The 20,512-nt window shown below is 39.1% G+C and overlaps 1 protein-coding gene across 18 annotated transcripts in view; it reads right to left on the minus strand.

Moving 5' to 3' along the window:
* ANK3 (ankyrin 3) overlaps positions 1-20,512 on the minus strand; it is a 374,109-nt gene that overhangs the window by 147,973 nt on the left and 205,624 nt on the right. For all 18 annotated transcript variants that reach the window (XM_055793683.1, XM_055793688.1, XM_055793692.1 and 15 more), the window contains one exon: positions 433-534. In XM_055793683.1, coding sequence (XP_055649658.1) covers positions 433-534 — 102 coding nt within the window. The remainder of the gene's footprint in view (positions 1-432; positions 535-20,512) is intronic.

Genomic DNA, 20,512 nt, shown 5'->3' on the forward strand with positions numbered 1-20,512 from the left:
AAAATTGACAAAGGTTTTCCAGCATAGCAAACATATCAAGGGACAAATTATTATATCCCAGTGAGAGAACTGCTTCCAAAACCCACTGTCATGTAAACTTTACAAGAACTAGATTATAAGGAAAGAGAATGATTTAAGTCAGGAAATACTAGCTCTGGGTCTCAAGTTCTGTGTGCTGTCTCATGATCTGATGTAATACAAATGGAATGAAAGATAACGGTAAATAGCACAACATTCTCCAAATAGAAGTGAAATTGTGTCTTGGGTAAAAAAAAAGGGTAATCCCCCCATTTTAATTGGATAAAACATGTAAACATGGCTCATCAGAATCCACAGAAATTATCATCAACATGAAGTGCAAATATAAAGAGAGATTGAAGAAATAGTGAGAAAGGTATTTATCCAGGAAATTTGATCAAAATATTCTTCAACCTGATTTGAAATGTTGATGTCCACTCCACTTTTTAAGTAGTCAAGAGCCTTTTCCAAGTTGCCAGCTCGAGCAGCTCTCAGGTAACTTGCATTTGTGTCAGACTGCAAGAAAAAATGAAAAGGCCCAATTAAAAATTGCAGCACAGTATAAAATATATATTCCCTTGTCAAAGAAGTTACTAATGATACAACATATTGTACATACATTTAACTAGACATGAAAGGATGCCAAACTGCCTTATGAAATATGGGTCAAATCCTGCACTCCTTGCTTATGCAAACTCTCTGGTGTAAATAGGCTGTCTGCCTGACTAGGCAGCACAAGATTTGACTTCATATATAAAAATGAATTATGCAGTACTGTCTAACATGCAAGGCTAGTAGCCAGGGACACATCTGGTACACAGCATGGAAGACAAACATGGTGAGGCTCAGGACAGGACTCCATGGAAACCACTCTGCTCTTTCCACAAGTGCCACACAACCTTTTAATGTCCAAGCCAAACGGATCAGACCAGTACCGTGAAATCTCACACAACAGATCTTAAAAGATCCAAAATACTCCACATTGAAGGACTGGACTACTGAATGAAAAAACACGGTTCTACAAATTAAGGCATTTTGAAATCTAACATATGATTACATTTAGTTTTATCTTCTCCATCCTCTCGCATTTTATGGCACGTTATATTTACAATATCTGCCCACATTCAGTGAAGTAGCCATAAATCCCTAGGTGCAGTGCTATTATCTAAGCTGCAATTTTTTTTTTTTTTTTTCAGATCTTACTTTAAAGATAGCTGTGCAAATTTGCTTTATGATGACTTCAGCTTGAACATAAGGATGGCAGAAAGGATGGTTAAGTCGTGAAAGAGTCACTGAAAGTAATTCCCATCCCCAGAGGGTTTTAACAAGTTATGCAAATATCCACCAAGGACAGTTTAAGATAATGTTGATCCTGCCTTGGAGCAAGTGGAATGAACTGGGTTAGCTTTCAAGAGGGACAAATTGTATAATCTTTGATGCTTTCCCTGGCATCTTGGGCAGTCAACATATTTTTTTTTATGTCCTTTTCTCTATTGGTATAACAGGAATAGTCTTCTTCCCCCTGCCCAGTATCATTTCATCACAGGCTTACACCACTACAACCTTAAGTGCCTTACGATCCCTCAAGGTTCTAAAAGAGTGCAACAGATATCTTCATAGAAAAAATTGAAAGCAGTAATTGCTGAGAGAAGTACAAAACGCCCTGTCACCAAGGCTTAGTTACTTATAATTTTATTATTATTCCCCATTTTCTGGATTTGCTATAGATCTTTCTCCACTCCTGTCAATGCAACTACTGTAAACTGGATGTTCCGTTCGAGCAATGCTTCAAGCTCATCTGAAGTTACTTTCCTGTGAGGTTGATGAAGCAATCTTGGGCATAATGACAGCAAAATGGTAAGTGGGTATGGATTCTGCTTTCTTTGTGCCAGTACAAGCTACAAGACTATTTTACTAGTACTTTCAATACAACAAGCTCTCTCTTCCAAGGACAGAACAATTACTTATGGATTTCATTTTCTCCCAAGTTTTACACACATGGCATTCCACTTTGCGATGGTAATTTACTACCTTACAGCGTTCTCTGCTCTTAATCATTATTTTCCAGGCACACCACAGTGATCATTACAAATCAACTTCTGCGATCTGCTGCCAACAAAACAGTCACCAAATACAAATGCTTAATTAGGCTTTATAAAAAACAAGGTGTGCTACTAACTACATGGTCCGAACTGAAAAGACTATGGGGAAGAATAGCTGCCCTGAGAGGTGCAGTAAAACACTTTCATTTGGAAGATCATCTGAACTGTGCAATGCAGATTATTACAGAAGACAGGTCATATTCTCGGTGCTTAGCAACAGCAGCCACTGGGGTAAAAAACAGGTCAGCATTTTATCAGCATTACTAAAGGTATGAGGGAGGACTTAATAGACTGGGAGCCTTTTTTGTCACAGTGTAATGGCATGTCTGTTTGGCATAGTCAGCAGGTGGACGATAATTAACATCAGCTGTTTACAGCTGCTTCTGAGTGGGGAAGGGATGCACCAGAGAAGCTTGCTATGGAAAATCAGTTCCCACCAGTCACATTAATGCACGCTAGACAAGAAACACTGCTCATACTCAGAAACATTTAAACCTTTTTGTTTGCTCAGACAAAATGGAGGGGAGGGGGGACGGCAGAAGGAGTGATAGCTGGTATTCACATTAACAGCTAACTGCTGTTTCACTGTAGAGGGAGAGCAATGCCTGTATCTTTTCAGGACTTCTTTTGGAAGCACTTGCTCACTAACAGGAGGATGGACAAATATTAGGTCCCACTTCCAGCCTGGGGACATATAAAAATGTTTCAGATCAAGCTAGCTCAGGTGCTGGCAAGTGATGCACAAATCTACTCCTGAAATCCCTCAAGCAAAAAGCATGCCCTCATTTGCCAGTCACCACTCAAAACTCACTCCTTTTGCTCAAAATATCCAGAAGCATCACTGACATCATCAGCCGGGCTGCCACCTGTGTGGCAGGGCTGGTGGGGTGCGGGCACAGCACCCAACTCACCCATCAGCCTGGACTCGCTGTTCAGGCAGGGACAGGCTCCCAGCACAAGGGGCACCATACAGAAAAGCAGCGCCAATATGCGCAGACACTACAATGACAGCTAGGAAGCACCCAGAGAAGCTGCCACTTAACACTATGCCAGGGATCACACAAACTCTACCACACCTCAGCTGATCTGAGTTGGCACTTCCAGTTTCCACCTTACTGGTTTCCAGTTACTTGAACGTGATGTGAGCTAGTGTGTGAAACTCCATGAGTAGCCTTGGCAGCCAGGGTGTAACACATCCCTGTGCACTGAGAAGAGGGAAAACCTTTTTTTCTGGCTTTGGCTAAAGCTCCCAAGCCCTCAGGCAGGGTTAACTCACCGCACACTGGTTAACTCACCCTTTCTGGGCCACCATGCACAGAAATGTTGAGATTTGCACAGAAGGGTAACAGATTGAGGTTGTACACTTGTGCAAAAAGTTCAGTGGGGCTTCTGGGATTCTCTCCATCCATTACAGTCTCTGCCGTAAGCAGAAACAAGCAATAACATTAGAGAGAAGAGAGCACCAATATCTTTGGAAACCAAAAGTAATTCCAGCTCCTTCAGAAGCAGCATTGCCAGCTTCCACTTTCTCTATACCTAAGGCATTACTTCAGACCTGCTTAGGTAAAGACCAGGCTTCCAAGTTTTTTCTACCTTGCAAAATGCCTTGAATACCCTTGTTTTTAAGACATTCCATTTCCAAAACCCACAAGAACTGATGAACACTATCCAACTTTTACAAAAGCTATGCAAAGGGGTCAGTAGAAAATGATCAAAAGCATCAAACCAAAACTTTCACATTTCTGAACCTAAAATTTTCTCAATTTTACATTTCTATTTAAAGCCTCAGTTCAGGTTTGGGTTTTTTTAAATACCACAGCAAAGTAGAAAAATGTCATTTCCAATTGGCATTGTTTCATTTAAAACAAAACTTCTTGGAATCCCTGATAGAGCCTGTAATTGCCTCTGGATTGCACAGACAGGAGCAGCATCAAGCCTAAGCTCTAATCACCGATGGATTTAAAAGATCAAACAAGCGTAACAATAATGTTAAATAATTATTTATCTGAATTGCCATCGTACCTGGAAGCCCATGTAAAAGACTGATCAAGGACCTGTTATTAAATGCATTAAAAAGGAAAGTAAGGGAATAAAGGATTTTAGGTTTCCAGCCATCACTCAGGACACCCACCCAGGTAACTGCCCCCTCTGTGGGTATCTGTTCTCGACATACCCACTTCCACTTTCCACGCTAGCTGGCATCTGAAAAGCCAGCACGTCTGCAGGAAATTCCCTTAACAGGGCCTAATAAAAATTTTCTCCATTACTAACTACTTAACCCCCAGTATTCTGGAGAGAGGCATTCTGTAAGCTAGCAATCTACTCAGATCCCTTTCTTTCTTTCTTTTTTTCTTTTTTTTTTTTAATCAATGCCAACATGAAATGAAGATGAAAATCGGCTTTTGATTCTCTACTGTCTTGACAAATATCAAGAGAACAACAGGCATGGGACATACATCAAAGCACCCTGAATCTTAGATGTTCTTGCAGTCAGCCACAAAGATTGAAGCCCTTCCTCTGCGTTTGGACAGGATCCCTGTTGTCAGGCTGTGTCCCCAAAGCCTTTCCCTGCTCCCTCTTGTGCTCTCTGGGGATGCTAAACTTTCAATCTCTATACCCAGACTCAATTAAAATTCAAGATTCCTGCAAGTGTTTCACTTCTTGGAGAGACAGACCTCATATCCTGTGCACAGCATTTAGTTCTGAAATGGTTATTCAGACAATATTTAATAAATTATGAGAGCACCAGTACTGATGCATGCATAATATCAAGCTTTTTTCTTCACAGATGGTATGACTTCTCCCCTCTACCCCCATACTTTCTTGGAAGAAAAAAGGGATTATTTCTAATTTTAAGAAATGCATAAATGCAGGTGATTGGCTAACGAATGCAGGTTTTATGCAATGTATATTTCTTTTAAATTTGTGTATTTCCCTTTAATGTACTATGCTATAAAAATTAAATTCTCTAATGTACAGCAGGCTGGTAAGCTTGCAGATTGTGGGCTGCCTGCAGCCCACAACAGGTTTTCCAGTCTGGAGCTCATTTCAACAGCCTTCATCCTGGAGACGTCTCTGAAAAAGGCTGAGGCTGAATAACCCATGCTGGTAGCAGTTCTGTTTCCCAAACCTTCTTTACCCTAAGGTCCTCCAGCCCTGCCACATAATGGATGGCACAACCTGTGACACGCAGGGATAAGATGTGAAAACTGTTTCCCCATTTTGAGGAAAAGCTACATGAGTTAAGGATATTTCTATTACAGGAAAGACTAACTCCCAAGTCACTTGGATATTATCTTAATTAAGCCTCCATTTTAAAACGGAAAATGCTGATGCTGACTCACACTAACAAATACATATTTACTCTCTTGTTCTCCAAGTGCTCCCAGTGAAGTTAAGACTATTTAGCATGAGTAAAGACAAAAACTATTAGGAAATTTTCACTGACCATCACCCCAGGGTCTGGCCTGGCTTTTCTATGAGACTAGATGGGGTCCTCTCAGAAAACAGAGGATATGTATTATTTAGTGAACTCTCAAAAGTGCAAAGCCATTATTTCCAATGTGCACAGGCCCCTCCCATACTGATGGCATTTTTAGTATGCTTATCTCTCTTTCCTTTGTGTTCTGCTTACAGTGGCTTCTTTTTCAGATTAAAAATCCAGTCTTTTTTTTCACATTGGGAGCAGGGTTTTGTTTTTCACTCCATCTTTAACAGTAGCTGTTGTGAAGGGAAACCCCCAGCAGGTTCCCATTGTGCCAGAGCAGGATGCATTCTGGCTTGAGTCCCAACAAAAAGATGCTAACCATGCCTAACATTTGTTGAGGGGGGAGGCAATGACCTCATTTTAAGGGATGAACTTATGTTACTTCCATTTGGAAACGTGCTCAACAGAACTAGTTTTGCAGCAGAGTGAGATGATCTGAGGAACAGATTATAACATTTTTGCTTATTTTGATAAGGGTGTGCTTACTGCAACTGATGGACTTTTTTTTTTTTTTCCCCAGTAAATCTCAATTCTGATGGGCACTAAGCACTCCACTAGAGACTGGAGGTCCTTGCCATTTCTTAGATTTTGCTCCTATGTTAATTTACAATTTTCCCCCAAGCAAATATTTTACACTACTTGGTAAGGAATGAAACCTCATTTTGAATAAACTATACTGGCCAGTTAATAGCAGCATCTGAACCATGTGAAATAAACCAGCCAGAACATTTTCTTGGGGAGACTTTTCATCTATCCTCCAAGCAGCTGTGTCCTTTCTATCTCCCTACTACCTCATAACTAAATCTGTATTAAAAAAATTCATTTGTATCTTCTTTATTAGAAAGGGGGCTGGTTGCAGCAGATGAGATGATGATCTTTGTGCAAACAGCTGCGGTTGTACTCCTGCTTTACATGCTATACTACCATACATGTTTTCTTCTGATAAGAATGTGACTGCCTGGGGCCAACTGCTATCTGCAGTTCTGCTGTTAATTATCCTTCAGAGAGAGGGTTTTGGAATCACAGCCCTAAACACAACCACAGGGCAACAGGAAAAGCTCCATACCAACTGTCTGACAATTTCAAAGGAAACACCTTTCAGCTAGGGAAGGCCAGCAATTTTGAATATGGTTGCAAAATAAGAAATTATTTAATTATTGGTCAAAACCAAAACAAATCCCTCTGTTTGCCTTATCATGCAGCTTAATCATTACCTTTATTTGATCATATTATTGTATTGTGCATGATAAAGCAGCCAAAAATCTTATACTATTTGCATTGTCCCCACAAATAGCCCTATTCCAACTATGTAACTATGATGTTTTCCACAAGTTAAAAAACTACACTGGTGTCAGGCTGCGTGAAACCACTCTTCGTGGTCACACCAGTGGAGACTAAACCACCTCATATTTCCACAAAAACTGAGTGTGAATCTATAATCAACTGTATTTGCAACAGCTGAGGGTCTATTCTTGTACAGTAGTCAATCTTAACATAATTGTAGAGAAAATAAAATACTTCCTGAAAATCACACATTTAAGCAGTTCAAAACAGAGTGGAAAATGCATTTTAGATTCAGCGACTTCTTTCTAGAAATCCTTGACCAAACCAGGAAAGCATCCAAGCAAACAAGAGTCTTGCCTTCCTGGACCACAAGACAAGTTAAGTCTCTGATGTGCAAGTTTAGTACATACCATTTTCAAGATCACTTGCGCCATTCTACCCATTTAGAGTCTATCTTGGCAAAATACTGAATCTGCACTCACTGTTACCACTGAAAATGAACCATCTGTATTGGAGTGGAAGATGACTGAAAAGGACCCAGAGCCTGAGATGTTAAGGCTGGTACATACAAGAACATTTCACAGCTTCCAATAAAAGTGGTGTTTATCACTGCCATTAACTGCATCAAGAGGTCAAGAGGTCTAGAGCAAGTTGTTTGCTTGCAAAGACAAGCATCTTCTGTGAAGCTGTGATGCCGCTTTCTTACTGTGTAAGTTGCTTAGACTTTACGCATGCAGTCCACTTCAGCAGACTATAAATCTAGTCAGTCCTGAGATTTACAGTGCAACTAATCCAGCCTTGGGTGTCTTTAGATACCCGAATGACTGCTCCCTAAGAAAATTCAAGCAGAAGGTAGAAATGAAAATTTACTGTTATTCTTTTGGTTTTCTACAAAGAGCAAAGGGGTTTGTGGTTTCCAAGGCACAAACAACAGACACAGAGTTAGATGGGAAACACTTGCCTAACATCCATATGTAACATGTATAACATATTGAAGATAACATCCAAGTTGAAAACACCCCTAAAGCTGTTATCTCCATATTATTTACTTGTCACCACAGATAACAGAACAATTTAACTGCAATTCCAAAAAAATTAACATCTGACAACCCAAAAGAAAATAGCTGAACTGAGATCAAACGCGTCCCACAGGGACAAAGTTCAGACAGGAGGTGAGGTTCTACACTACTTCCAATACTCTTTGTCAGTTTGCATAGATGGGGTTTTGAGATTTTGAAACACAAGTCTGATGTGTCAGCTTCACTTGAAGAATTTATGAACACAATCACTAGTACAAATGCATTAAATTAGTAACACCAAAAGCAAGATCCTGATTTTCCAGGACTCCATAATCAATGTACCTCCGCACGACACACACAAAAATTAAGTATGCATGAACAACAAATCACAAGAATTATTTTCTTTTAACAGGAAATTAAGACTCCTTTAATATTGACTTTACAGCTATCAGACTGCCCTGTATGAAAAGACAAACTTGAATGACAAGGTAAATGAGGACACACCCTGTTCAAGATTCTAAACCCAGTAAAATCACCAGTGAATCACTGTACTCCATCAGAAGTGCACAATCAGGCAAAGAACCAGGCCCTTTGTAACCAACTCACATATATAATCAATGAAAAAGATCCTATACAGTTGAAGGCAAAAGATTCTAGCATCTAAAATTCAAGATTCAGTCTGCAGGCTGACGGCCTCAACTTCTGGAAGTTTATTTCAAACTCTGGGAAGAAACTCCCAAGCCTGTAGTGACTCATCTCTCTCTAAAGTTTTCCTATCATACACTTACAAATGAGAAATAAATCACTGCCTTTCATAACTGCTACCACAGTCACAAAGAGCTAGAGAAAGGCTGGATATGCTTCAAGGGTTTCTTCTTATGTTTATACTCACCTGAAGATAATAACTCTCTTATATGTCAAGCTGGACGAGATGCCATTGATCTCCTCCCTGCTATTTTTCTTTCAGAAACTGACTACCCAATGAGCATGGAGATAATTTCAGCACATCTCAGGCTCAAATTTAAAGCCATTTCCATGCTGAAGTCACATTCTTCAGATCACTGCATGAATTATGGCAGTCAGTCCACCTCCTGTTCTCTGTGTACATCTGATTTTAGAATCAGGATCCATAAAAGAGAGGAAAAAAGTTCAGCAAAACTCTTCAAAACATTTTTAAAAGTGTATTCATTTATCTATAATTTCAGATGGGGAAAAAACTTAGTATAAACCTAAATCAGATCATATTGCTGATTTTAGGGAGACAGATTGTATTCGCTCAAAATGAGCTTACTAGAAAAATATTGTGTAAGTATGCTTCAATCAGACATGGTGAAGTGGAAGTCACTGGTTATAAAGTGGAGCAAACTGCATGTCAGTGGAAGCATAACGCACATACATATTCCCTGAAAATACCGTAGCAAACAAGCTATAGGAACCATAGACAAGCTACACAACCTCTTCTGTAAATATACAATCTACTAAGAGCTTTCAGTACAGTGAATTAAGAAGTTTCCTGATCTCTGCCTTTCCACTTTATGCCTGCTTTTGAACGCATTTTTCATTCAAAACCTAAATACTTCTTCTTCGGAAGTTTGAACAACATTAAATCGAAAGACTGACAATAACTGCTCAGCCATATCTGAGGTGGCAAAAATACACAAAGAAACACACTGCAAGTATTGCCATTCCCACACAAAATTAAGGTTTACACTTCTGTAGGCTTAAGAGGCATTTGAACGGCTAATTTTAAAGCTACCTACTACAGTTTTAAATTTTCTGACACACTGCTCAGGATTCTTACAGGAATTACAAACCTGTATCAGTTTATAAGTGCCAATGCATAGGTTTCCATAGCAGGGATTATGACCTCTGGCAGAAGCAAAGAACCTCTTCCAGTTTATGCAGCTGAACACCTTTTTGAAGAAAGGCTCTGGCTGGAAAAGCCCATGTAGTTCATGTGACAGATACAGAATCTGAAGGGTTGGTGGAAATTACCTAAAGAGCTTTCAGGCACTAAGGGGACTTCTGGAGCAAGATTTACAGCACAGAGGTAAACCTGGTAACGTTCAGTTCTGCAGGGCTGGTTAGAGGCATCACATGAGTTTCGTCATAGCAGTTTACCTTAGGCGAGCTTGTAACATTCACAGAACAATCTGTCCTGACACCTCTTTGTAGATCTGCTGTGAAATACATAGGCCCTGATATGAGAAAGAATTAACAGAACCAATGAACCTAAGGATTTGAACATTTTCCTACAGCCAAAGACTGGCTGAGGTAATTTTGGTTATTCAGAAGGAGAAAAACCTAGCTAGCACTTCATAAACTCATCAGGGCAACTTCACAGAGGAGAGCGAACAGTTCTCAAATGCAGGAGCTGAGCAACCTGGCACGAGACAATTTTAATCTTGGTCTGGATATGTATGAGACCTACTGGGGAATACCATCAGTGAATACTCTGGGCTGTGTTGGTTTGGCCATGTTCTTCTACAGGAGCTGAATTTCCCTGCTGACCATAATCTGCTATATCTTGTTCTCCATGTGATTCTGCTGTCGTGGATATGACCCAGTAACTCCAGAACCATTCTGTAATCAGCCATATTACTATAAACCACAAAGGACAGTCAGAGAAAACCACAGCAGGAATTAACACTGCTGTTTGTTACTGTTAGAAACATGGATGAAAGCTTGTCTTTCTCCTGGACGTGATGCGCTATGATGTGGGCAACAGTGCTGTGTGGCTGGACACAGGAGAGCCACAAACCTCCACATTTCCCAACACTTTCTCCTCCTCCTCTTCTGTCATTAAACACTGACATTCACTGTTGTGAATCTGTGCAATAGCATGGAAAGCTCTGTGATAGCATTTGTTGGGGCTGTTTAGATGAAATGTATTTAATGGTGTATGCAGCAAATGTAAATTAGTTCACAAGTGGTTTGTTCCTCACTCCACATGTTCCAAGTTTGAGGATTAGCTTAGATTCCAGTGAGAAAATTGCTTTTCCCAGCCCAAGCAAAAAATCTGTGAGCAAAAACTACAAATCAGAGCCCTGCAATTGTTATCAAGAGTTTTAAACTAGAATCAAGTTCTGACTCCAAATACAAGATTCTGTTTTGAAACAAAAGGAGGTATCTAAAGCACCACTGGGGAAAGGATAGGACCAGCATTTACAGGTACAAACAGGATGAAAACAGTAACAGTGAGAACAATCTTAGCTCTATGGGGTCTTCGAGATGAACAGAGGGGGAAAGAAAAGATAACGTAGCTCAGTTTTATTCTTAAAGTGAGAAAAAAATATGTACAGATGAATCACTGCAGATTAGATGGTGCCAGTTTTGCATGTTCACTTTTCAGTTACAGAACTGAACTAGTATTTTTCTGGCTTTCAAAGCCACTGTGCCCTAGAGAGTTGGAATTCTGCGGAAGAACCATGTTTATCTGAGTATCTCAGGAGGGACTTTGATTTTTTTGATAAAAATAAAACCAACAGAACTAGTTGACCATTTTACTTCACCTTAACCAGACTTCACAGTTTATTTTGATCTGAAAATTACCAGTGTCTTAGCATCTGAATGAAGTATGTTTGGAAAATACATTATTGTTTAATTGAAGAAAATACGGGTATTTCACTAATGAATTACCACTCTTCAAACTCAGCTAGAAGACTTTACTATTTTAATAAACATAGATACAGAATTAGTGTTTAGTTTAACCATTAAAGTGAAGATCAGTTCATTACACACTTACGGAAATAAGCTATGGCCAACCGTACTGCCTACCAGCCCTGTAGAGCAATCTCCCCTAGCATTTGACAATAGAATAAGACATTAGTATACAATGTTAATTAAAATATCACTTCTGAATAGCAAATCTACAGGAAAAATGTGCAGTGCAGTAGATCTTGTTTCTCTTTTACACCTAAAACATGCATGGCAACTTATAGGAGATTTAAATATGTATGGAACGAAAACAGAATTTACCATAAACATCAACAAAAACCACACAAAACAAATACATACTGTACCCCGTCCCCATTGCTCAACTCCATTTCAACTAGCTACTACACCTTCAATAAACAATGTATATGCTAACAGAAAGATCAGTTTCTATGCAACTTCTAACAAAACCCTGTAAAGTAAGAGCAAATACCATTCTGTTGCAACACAGACAGGCAGAGCATACTGCAGACCAGCACATTCCCAATGCCACAGCTCAAGGACAGCAAGATTTTCAGTTCGCAGTACTCTCCAAACTGTTGCACACAGGAAATAGCAGGACCGCATTGAGTTCTATACTACTGGGGCTCATATAAACCATCAGCAAAGATGTTTATCACCCTAAAGACAGATATTATTATGCAAAAAAAAAAAAAAAAAAAAAATCCAGCACAGAGTAAATAATATTCTCAGGATTAAAAAAAAATAAAATAGAGTTTAATCAAATACTATGAAACATCTGAATCTAACAAAACCTTCTCCTACAAGAAATTGCTACACAAAGAAAATTCGCCAAATAAATATTTTTGTAGTTTTGAAATTACTAGTGGAAATGAATTTATGAACAAGAATAGCGTTCACCAGAAACCAGCTAGAGTTTTAAAGATGTTTTTTAAGAGGGAACAACAGCCAAGTCCTGCATTGACCGCAAGTAAACAACAACGTACAAGTTTAAGAGAACTTACTGCAGTATTTTTTCAGAGCACAAAGCTATTGCTGACATGGAAATTAGCTATTAAATGGGTGGGTGCTACCATCACTAATATCTCTAACTGGAAAAAATACTGCCATTAATTAACTCTTGCACAAAACTTGGCACTCATCAATACTAATAACACAATACCACGCTTTCCTGGGAACACAGCATTTTAATTGGGCAGTAAAGCAGCCTGGAGAACAATTGTTTTAACTTTGTGTTTTTAAACTGATCTGGATAACTCAAGCTATTATCAAAGTACCTCAGAGCCTAGTTCACGTAGTAGAGAGATGTAATTTCACAGCAGCTTACTCACTTGAGGAATTTTTCAATAGCATAGGAAGCAACCTGGAGGTCACTGGGACTATCCCTGTGAGTAAGAGTGATAATTACAGGTATCCTTACAGTGCCTCCTTACAGGCCACTACTAGCATACTACTAACACTACAGCCGGTTCATTTTTAAGTTTAATTGACCTATGGATTGTCAGTAGAGGTTGTGTATTATTTGATACATACGGCTTAAAAGCACAGATTTCAGTTCACTTTTTTTCAAAATATGCAAGATTTGCTAAAACATTTCAGTGAACAAAATTGTTACATATATCTAGGTTACTTAAGGCCCTGATCACAGAATAAAACATTGCAAAATGTTGCTGCAATTTTAATCAGTGTGTTCTACAGTGTCGTGAACAGAATATAGCCATTGGTAAGGAGAGAGAGCAAATAATTCCATATACCATTTGACTACTACCTCAGTCTATACCATAATGCAACCATCAGAACACAAAATACTCCAAACAAGCCGAAACGTACCTCTTCCTACATCCAGCTTTGTCTCATACAATCAAAGACTTAAAACACTAATACAAGAAACTCAAAATGCAGATTTTACTCTTATTTCAGAATCCACAAATGCTTACTTGTTCTGGAAAGCATTCTCCCTCTTCCACTGCCATTTTCTCTGGCCAGATATGAAACCTGATGACTCAATTAGTTAACACTTTGGACACTGCACCATTGCTAAAAATAGTAGCTCCAGGAAGTGGTTTCCATTTTTTTTTTTTTTTTTAAAGGAACTAAGCACAGTCACTTGTTAGACTTCCCTTGGCTATTTAAATGGCAAAGGACAAGTGATTGTAAGACTATTAAGTTAGTAACAGAGCGTGTCCCAGGATTCCTGGCTCACTTACCATATTTGCTGCCTCCAATCATTCCCTGTGTATGTAATCATGATCTGTGGAATACCCAAAATAGCTGCAGCATCAGCTGATCAGAAAACCACTGCTGCTTGGAATCACTCATGAAACAAGCTTTTGTCATTCTGCTTATCAGCTCTTTCTAATGCAGACTACTTTGAACTATTTCTAAAGGCAACAATAACATCATTTTACACTCTGTGTGTTTTGAATACCACATATGCCTGCCTCCTACTCCATGGCAGTTTTATATTTATTCAGATTTTCTGATGACTAATTATGATAGAGTTGTGTCGTTCATTCTAGAGGCTATTTTCCTCAACTAAAAGGCTTCTCTATATATACTTCAAGTTCCTAAACTAGAGCGATTAAAAGCAGCACCAAAAGAAAAATGTTTTTGCTTCAGAGGGAAGCCCAGAGAGGTCCATGATTTCAGTAAGCAGATCTCTTCCTTTTCAATGGAAACTATTGCCAGTAGCAGGAATTTTCTTCATGCTTTGCTACATTTACATTAGGAGTGGCTTTAAAGAATGTCCACCTTCTGAGAAAGGGAATATAGTAAACTCATCAATACACCCGAAGCACCTGCACAGCATGCACTGCGCTTGTCTGTTACACATCGCACCTCACATGTGAGCTAGGCGAGGATATTCAATGAACAGAACAACAGAGGGTAAGATGAGGGGAAAAATAATAAAGTCTAGTATTTTTGTCAGACAAGCTATGTCCAATGTCCCATTTTCTATGAAAAGAAATAATATATTTGTAAATTATTATAAGGATAATTTGAAATTTTCAAGAAAGACTTCTCCATGTTTGTGCTGACTACAGCCCAGCCACTGGGTAGTAGCTGCACGCTCTTGAGTTATAATGCAGAATTTGTTGATAATTACGTATGTAAAATCTTTCAGAAGGTGCAAAGTTTGAGGCCCCAGTGTATCACTAAATAAATAATGTAGGCCACGCACTCAGGTGATCTAGCTTGAAATTACTTCATTAATGTCAGTGAGGATGCACCCTATTAATAACTACTCTCTGCTTCTGCACATTTTTGCTTATGGCATTAGAGCATCCATGATGGAGACTCACTTCTGCCACTGACTAAATACAAAGAGGCTAACAGCTGTCTGCAGGGCTGGAGGAGCCTCCCACCTGGGTTTCAATACAAGATGATGATCAAGTTAGTTTAAGTGAATTTATCTCTTTGTAACAGAGATTTCAATCATCTGCACCACAGCTACCTCGGTGATGTCATTACTGCAAGCTGCCACACCACCGCATCATATCCAATTTCTAAAGCTGAATTTTGATTTAGCGTTACTATTTGTTTTGAGACTGAAAACTATAATTTCAAAACAATAAAAGGAAACATCCCAGTTCTAGAAACATGAGATCGCAGGGTTACTATCCAGTGACTCAATGTTTGCTTCTAACTGAAGAGGGGTTGCCTCTGAATAAGAATCAGGTGCCTAAATACCCTTCTTCTGCCTTTGAAAAGGTGCTTGAGAACAAGGAGAAAGGAAGTACGATGATTTCTGTAATGGGATTCAAAGGAATCACATGAAATTTAGAACTTGCTGAATACTTCTTTTTGTAGATAAAAGGAATAAATTGGCCAGTTTTATGTAAACTCACAAGACCCCATCCAGAAGAGCAAGCCCATTGTGGGGTGGTGTCCCCATGCCACTGGGTGCCACTGAACTGCAACCTCCTGCCAGGGGTTAGTAACTGGTGACGTAGAACTGGCAATCGGGCAGCTCCTCTAAAGCTGAATTACTGCTTGTTTGGAAAGGAGGCACAATGCTTTTGGAGAACAGGATTCAACAGTCTCTCTGTGTGTCGGTTTTACCAGCAGGCTGTGCCTCTGGTTCCCTAGGCAGCTCAAGTCCCATGGATGGTCTAGGTGACAGTCTGCTCCCTCCAGAAGCTCCTCAGAGACCACTCTCCCTTACCCACTGCCTGCTCATTTATTCTACTAGAGCCACTTTGCTTTTCCAGTCACTGTTTTTTTTGACTTCACATTAGTATGATGAGACCAGTGGATGATTGACCCAGACCGTTGCCTATTAACCTCCACAAAACTGTCCTGGTTTAGGCTGTGACATTCTCACAAGACTGGGAAGAGTCCAGTTCTTTCTCCATTAATTTTAAAAGAGCAACGATCAGAAATACAAAAGAAAAGCACAAAGAAAAATTAAAATCTGCCAGAATCAAAAGGTCATCTCAGCACATTCACATCCATCAACTCAGCTCCGATTACTGAAAGCTCACATCATAAATCATAGTGACACTATATTTTTTTTAACCTTGTGGATCAGTTTTACACATTCAGGATTTCTCACATGCATGCCATTAACAAAGGGTAATAAAAGAAAGGCTCAATACTAATGGCAAAATCAATTTGTTACAGACTTTGGGTAAAATTTTTAGGATACTTTTGTTACTCTGCATCCTGAATTACATGGACTGCAAATTCCTATAGTCATTCTTAGCTTGAGAAAGAGAACGAGCCTTGGATACAATCACATAATGAGTAGATATGCAAGGGGAAAAAATATCTCAACAATCAATCTCCTCCCCTCTTTGAAAAAGAAAAAAACAACAAAACCCCTTTACAATCTCATTAAAATGGCAGATTTGGTACAGATGGAGGATTCTTTTAAACAGAATAGTAGAAATGTCCTTTTACATTATCACTACTCTGCTCCCCAACCAGATGGAGTGCTTATGATTACTGGCTTGGAAGCAACTTGCAAACAAAGCAACACATGGCAGAATTCAGCAGAAAGAAAAACATGGTTTGACATGAGATAAAAACAATATAAATATCTTCCCAAGAATAGGGAAGACAAGCTGAAATAGTTTAAATCATAATCTGGAGTTACTGATCCAGATTCTGCAAGTAGAGTTTGTTTTTTTTTCCCTTCTGAATAAAATCCATCTGCAGTGAATGACATTTCAGACAGTTCAGAAAGCTGAAGAGTCAGCTGAAGCCCACCAGAGCAGAGGATTTATAGCTCTGTGGTATTTCACGCACCCTTTTCAGAGAGCAAATCGTTGACAAATAGCATCAGTACAGATGTGTGCTTATGCAATTTACACCTACAAAGGGTACTCAGTTTTAGAAACTTCTTAGATCACAGAAACCAGGGGTAATAGCTGAGATACTTAATATAATTATCTAAAATTCTGTTCTAGTCACTAAAACGATGGCTAATGAACTGCTGTTTTAAAGTCTCAGTTGGGGCACACAAGTGCAGACACTGTAAAGGCTACATACAGCAACAAGATGTGCACAAAACTGTTCCCTGTCACCCACAGGCCACAGGTTCATATGTGAAGCCAGAAAAGATGTGTGCTGCATACAGCAAGAGAGGCACTGTGAAGCTCATCAGACAGAATCTCCCCCTTCATTCCGTGTAAGAGACCTCATGCCAAACACATCACACTCACCTCTATGGATAGCTACCAGGCTTTTACAAAGGTACTACCAACAGAAAATTCACATTTACTCATTGATACTTTAACTGTTAAAGCTGCAGACACTGAAAATATACAGCCACAGGAAAAAAGTCCTTTCCTATTTATAAAATGCAAAAATGATTAGCATAATTTGTGTATGATTTTTTTACCTGCCTTTTCATCTACGATCCATCATGAGAATATTAGGTTTGCTATACTATCATTCAAATACTGCCAGCACAGATCATCTGCTAAACCATCCACAGAATTAGAAATCTATAGTCAGAAGCATATATTCTCTTTCAATAATACAAATAAATAAAATGGAATTATAATAAAAGGATAGGAATACAATACTCCAAATGTTAAGTAAGTTGAGGTCACACAGCAACATGAAGATACATACACTTTTTTACCCCAGAAAATCTGCTTTATGCTCCCGTGTAATCTATTGTTCTTGAATATAAAGTATCTACAAAATCTGTAAATCCTTTAGTTATACTTTTTTCCCCTTAATTTTGACAAAGACATTCATCTGCCATCAGACCAAATAATCTAAAGCTCTGCAGAAATAAAAAAAGGAAATCCTCTAACTTCTGCTACAAAATACTTAAAATTCCTCTTTAAATGCTTTCCAGATGAGTGAACAGGAATCCCGTGGTATCATCCTATTCTTCTTCAGCAGCAGCTAGGATCAAACCTGAGGGACTGCAATGCAATCACTTTTAAAGGATAGCCTGCAGTAATTTTTCAGAAGTCTCCAAACACTTCAAAACAGCATGTCTTGAAGCCAGACCTGCTGTGACCTGTGAAATTCAGCATGTTACAGATATTCAAAATGTCCGTGAAAGACACACACCGAAGCGCTGCAGTGTTTACTCTGTCAAGATCCATAACAGCTCCTGTTACCTCACCGCCAGCACTTTGCCTCCCCGGTATATGCTGCTTTCTACAGCAGGGCAAGGGGCTCTTGGGATTACAAACTAAAATAAGCTGTACATGTACGGTATGAGTGGTATGCCTAAAGCATCCAAACTGCTATCTACAAAACCACTTCAAATTCCATTTTTTAACCCTGTATTGTTCCCTTAAGCCATCAGAGCAGATTACATATTTCCAGTCAGCCCTGCTAATCACCTCAAGCTTTCTGAAAGAGCACATTTTGTTTTATTTTCATCCATTAGCAGCAATTTTCACGCCCAAGTTCTAAAGTTCCTTTAACCTTCAGTGACCCTGGGGCTAAAACATCAGCAGATTCTTCCTCAGAATAACCCTGTCACCTGGGAATAGGAACAACTGTGACCAAATGAAATACAGACTGTTAGATAAACCTGAAGTTCCTCTCCAAAATGTACCATATATCATTTGAGGCTTCCACCATTGAGACTTCAGCAATTTCTCCTCCTCCTTCAACAGATTGCCTCTACATGGAAAAGGTACGTCTTCCACCTGTATCCTTGAGAAAGGCAATTTTGCAAAACCACTACTGCAATATCACCGAAATCCCATAATTGGCTGCTGTGTGGAAATGGATGTTACGATAATAGTTATCAAGGCAACTTCTTGCTGACAAGGCCACTCTACATTCTTCAAATCATAAAGAACTAAGAGCAGCAGAATTTGATTATATCATCCTGTAAGCACCAAAAAAAGCAGTTTCAGTTAAGCTAACTAAAAGCCTTTGGCTTTATTAAGATTTCCTTCTCTCCCACTGATCACCTAGAAGACACCCATGTCATTGATTTGCTATGGACAGCACCTTTAGAAAACACTGAGATTATAAAGCTGCAAGCTGGAAGAAGTGTTTACATAAGCATCATGATGAAAATCACATGATTGACTCCTGTGCAAATTGACTTGACACTATCATGCTTGAAAAATAACTAGTAAAAGCCAATTAGGAAAGCAAAGACCCAAAAGACAGAGACTCCAGGCAGCCCTATGTTTAGTCAAACTACAGACCTCACACGAACTCTCAAGGAGATGAGGGGAAGAGCAAGGGCAAATATCTATATATGGAAAGCACAAGGAGACACAATATCATCTTGAAGCATTGCTGATGTTTGCAAATTCTCTGCTGATTAATCAAATGGCTTGTTGCATGCCATGCATTTTGATCCAAGTCATGCTTAAAACTGGGATTTTGTACAAACTGAAAACAGCAACTGCCTTACTCCTTAGACATACCTCACTGGAGCACAGGATTCCAGAAAGTAGAGATTCCTTGGATCTGAACAGTAGAGCTCAGCATTTTCACTAAATACGAAACTTTTGTTTGTTAACAGAACATAATACTAACAGGATAGTGAAAACAGTAGCTGTTTGATGGTCTCCATAGGTGTGTAGGTTCATAAAAACATAGATATGGAAGTAAAAATCACATGTGGCCTTATTATTGCAGCACAGCACAGGAAAATAGCGAACCATTCAGAAATAACTTTTTCAGTTTAAGAATTTATCAAAAACCTAGTTGAAAGTATCAGAGGAGTGTTACATAAAGTATACTGTCCATTTCTAGATGGCAGCCATGTGACAAAAAGTTGGCTCTCTCATAGTCTGGATCCTATTTTTAGAAATTTTCAATATTCCAGGATTGCCAGGAGCAAAGAATTAATCATTAAGTTACGTGGTGACAACAGCAAGGTATTTAATCCCAAAGCTGAGTCAAGCACCAGAAATGTGACTACTGGCAAATAAGCCTTTCCAAACACTCCCTTTCTCTGTTGTCTATCTTTCAGACTTATTCTGAACATAACTGTGATATGAAGCTACAGAACTGCCAGGTGGTTTAAAAATGCTCAGACATGGTTTCTGCACAGAAGAAGAAATTTCTATCATGTAATACATTCCAAGAACAATACTGCAAAAGCATTAGTTGTCCAGGATACCTGGAAATTGCCTGTTTCCACAAGACCTTAGCCACACATACCCTGCCCCCCACCCTGTTAACAAAATATTTGACTGTAATTCTTGATTTTGTTTATTCTTCAAGGACCACCTAAAGGAATGATTCCAGTGGAAATAGGAGGTGGCTTAACTAAAGGAGAAATACCAAGAACAGTATGCAAGTGTATCTGCCTACCAGGGGCATACTGAGGGCGTTCAGTGCTCTGTGAAATAAGCACAACCTAGCACAGCTGTCATTTAGTGTACAGCGGTTTACTAAGCTTTGTTTATAGATGGTGTAGGGCATTATTCAATAAAAGAAAAGTGGAACCACCAAACTAAGTATAACTAATCCTTTGAATCTAT

This window comes from Falco peregrinus, chromosome 1 (genome assembly GCF_023634155.1).
Source record: "Falco peregrinus isolate bFalPer1 chromosome 1, bFalPer1.pri, whole genome shotgun sequence".
NCBI lineage: Eukaryota > Metazoa > Chordata > Aves > Falconiformes > Falconidae > Falco > Falco peregrinus.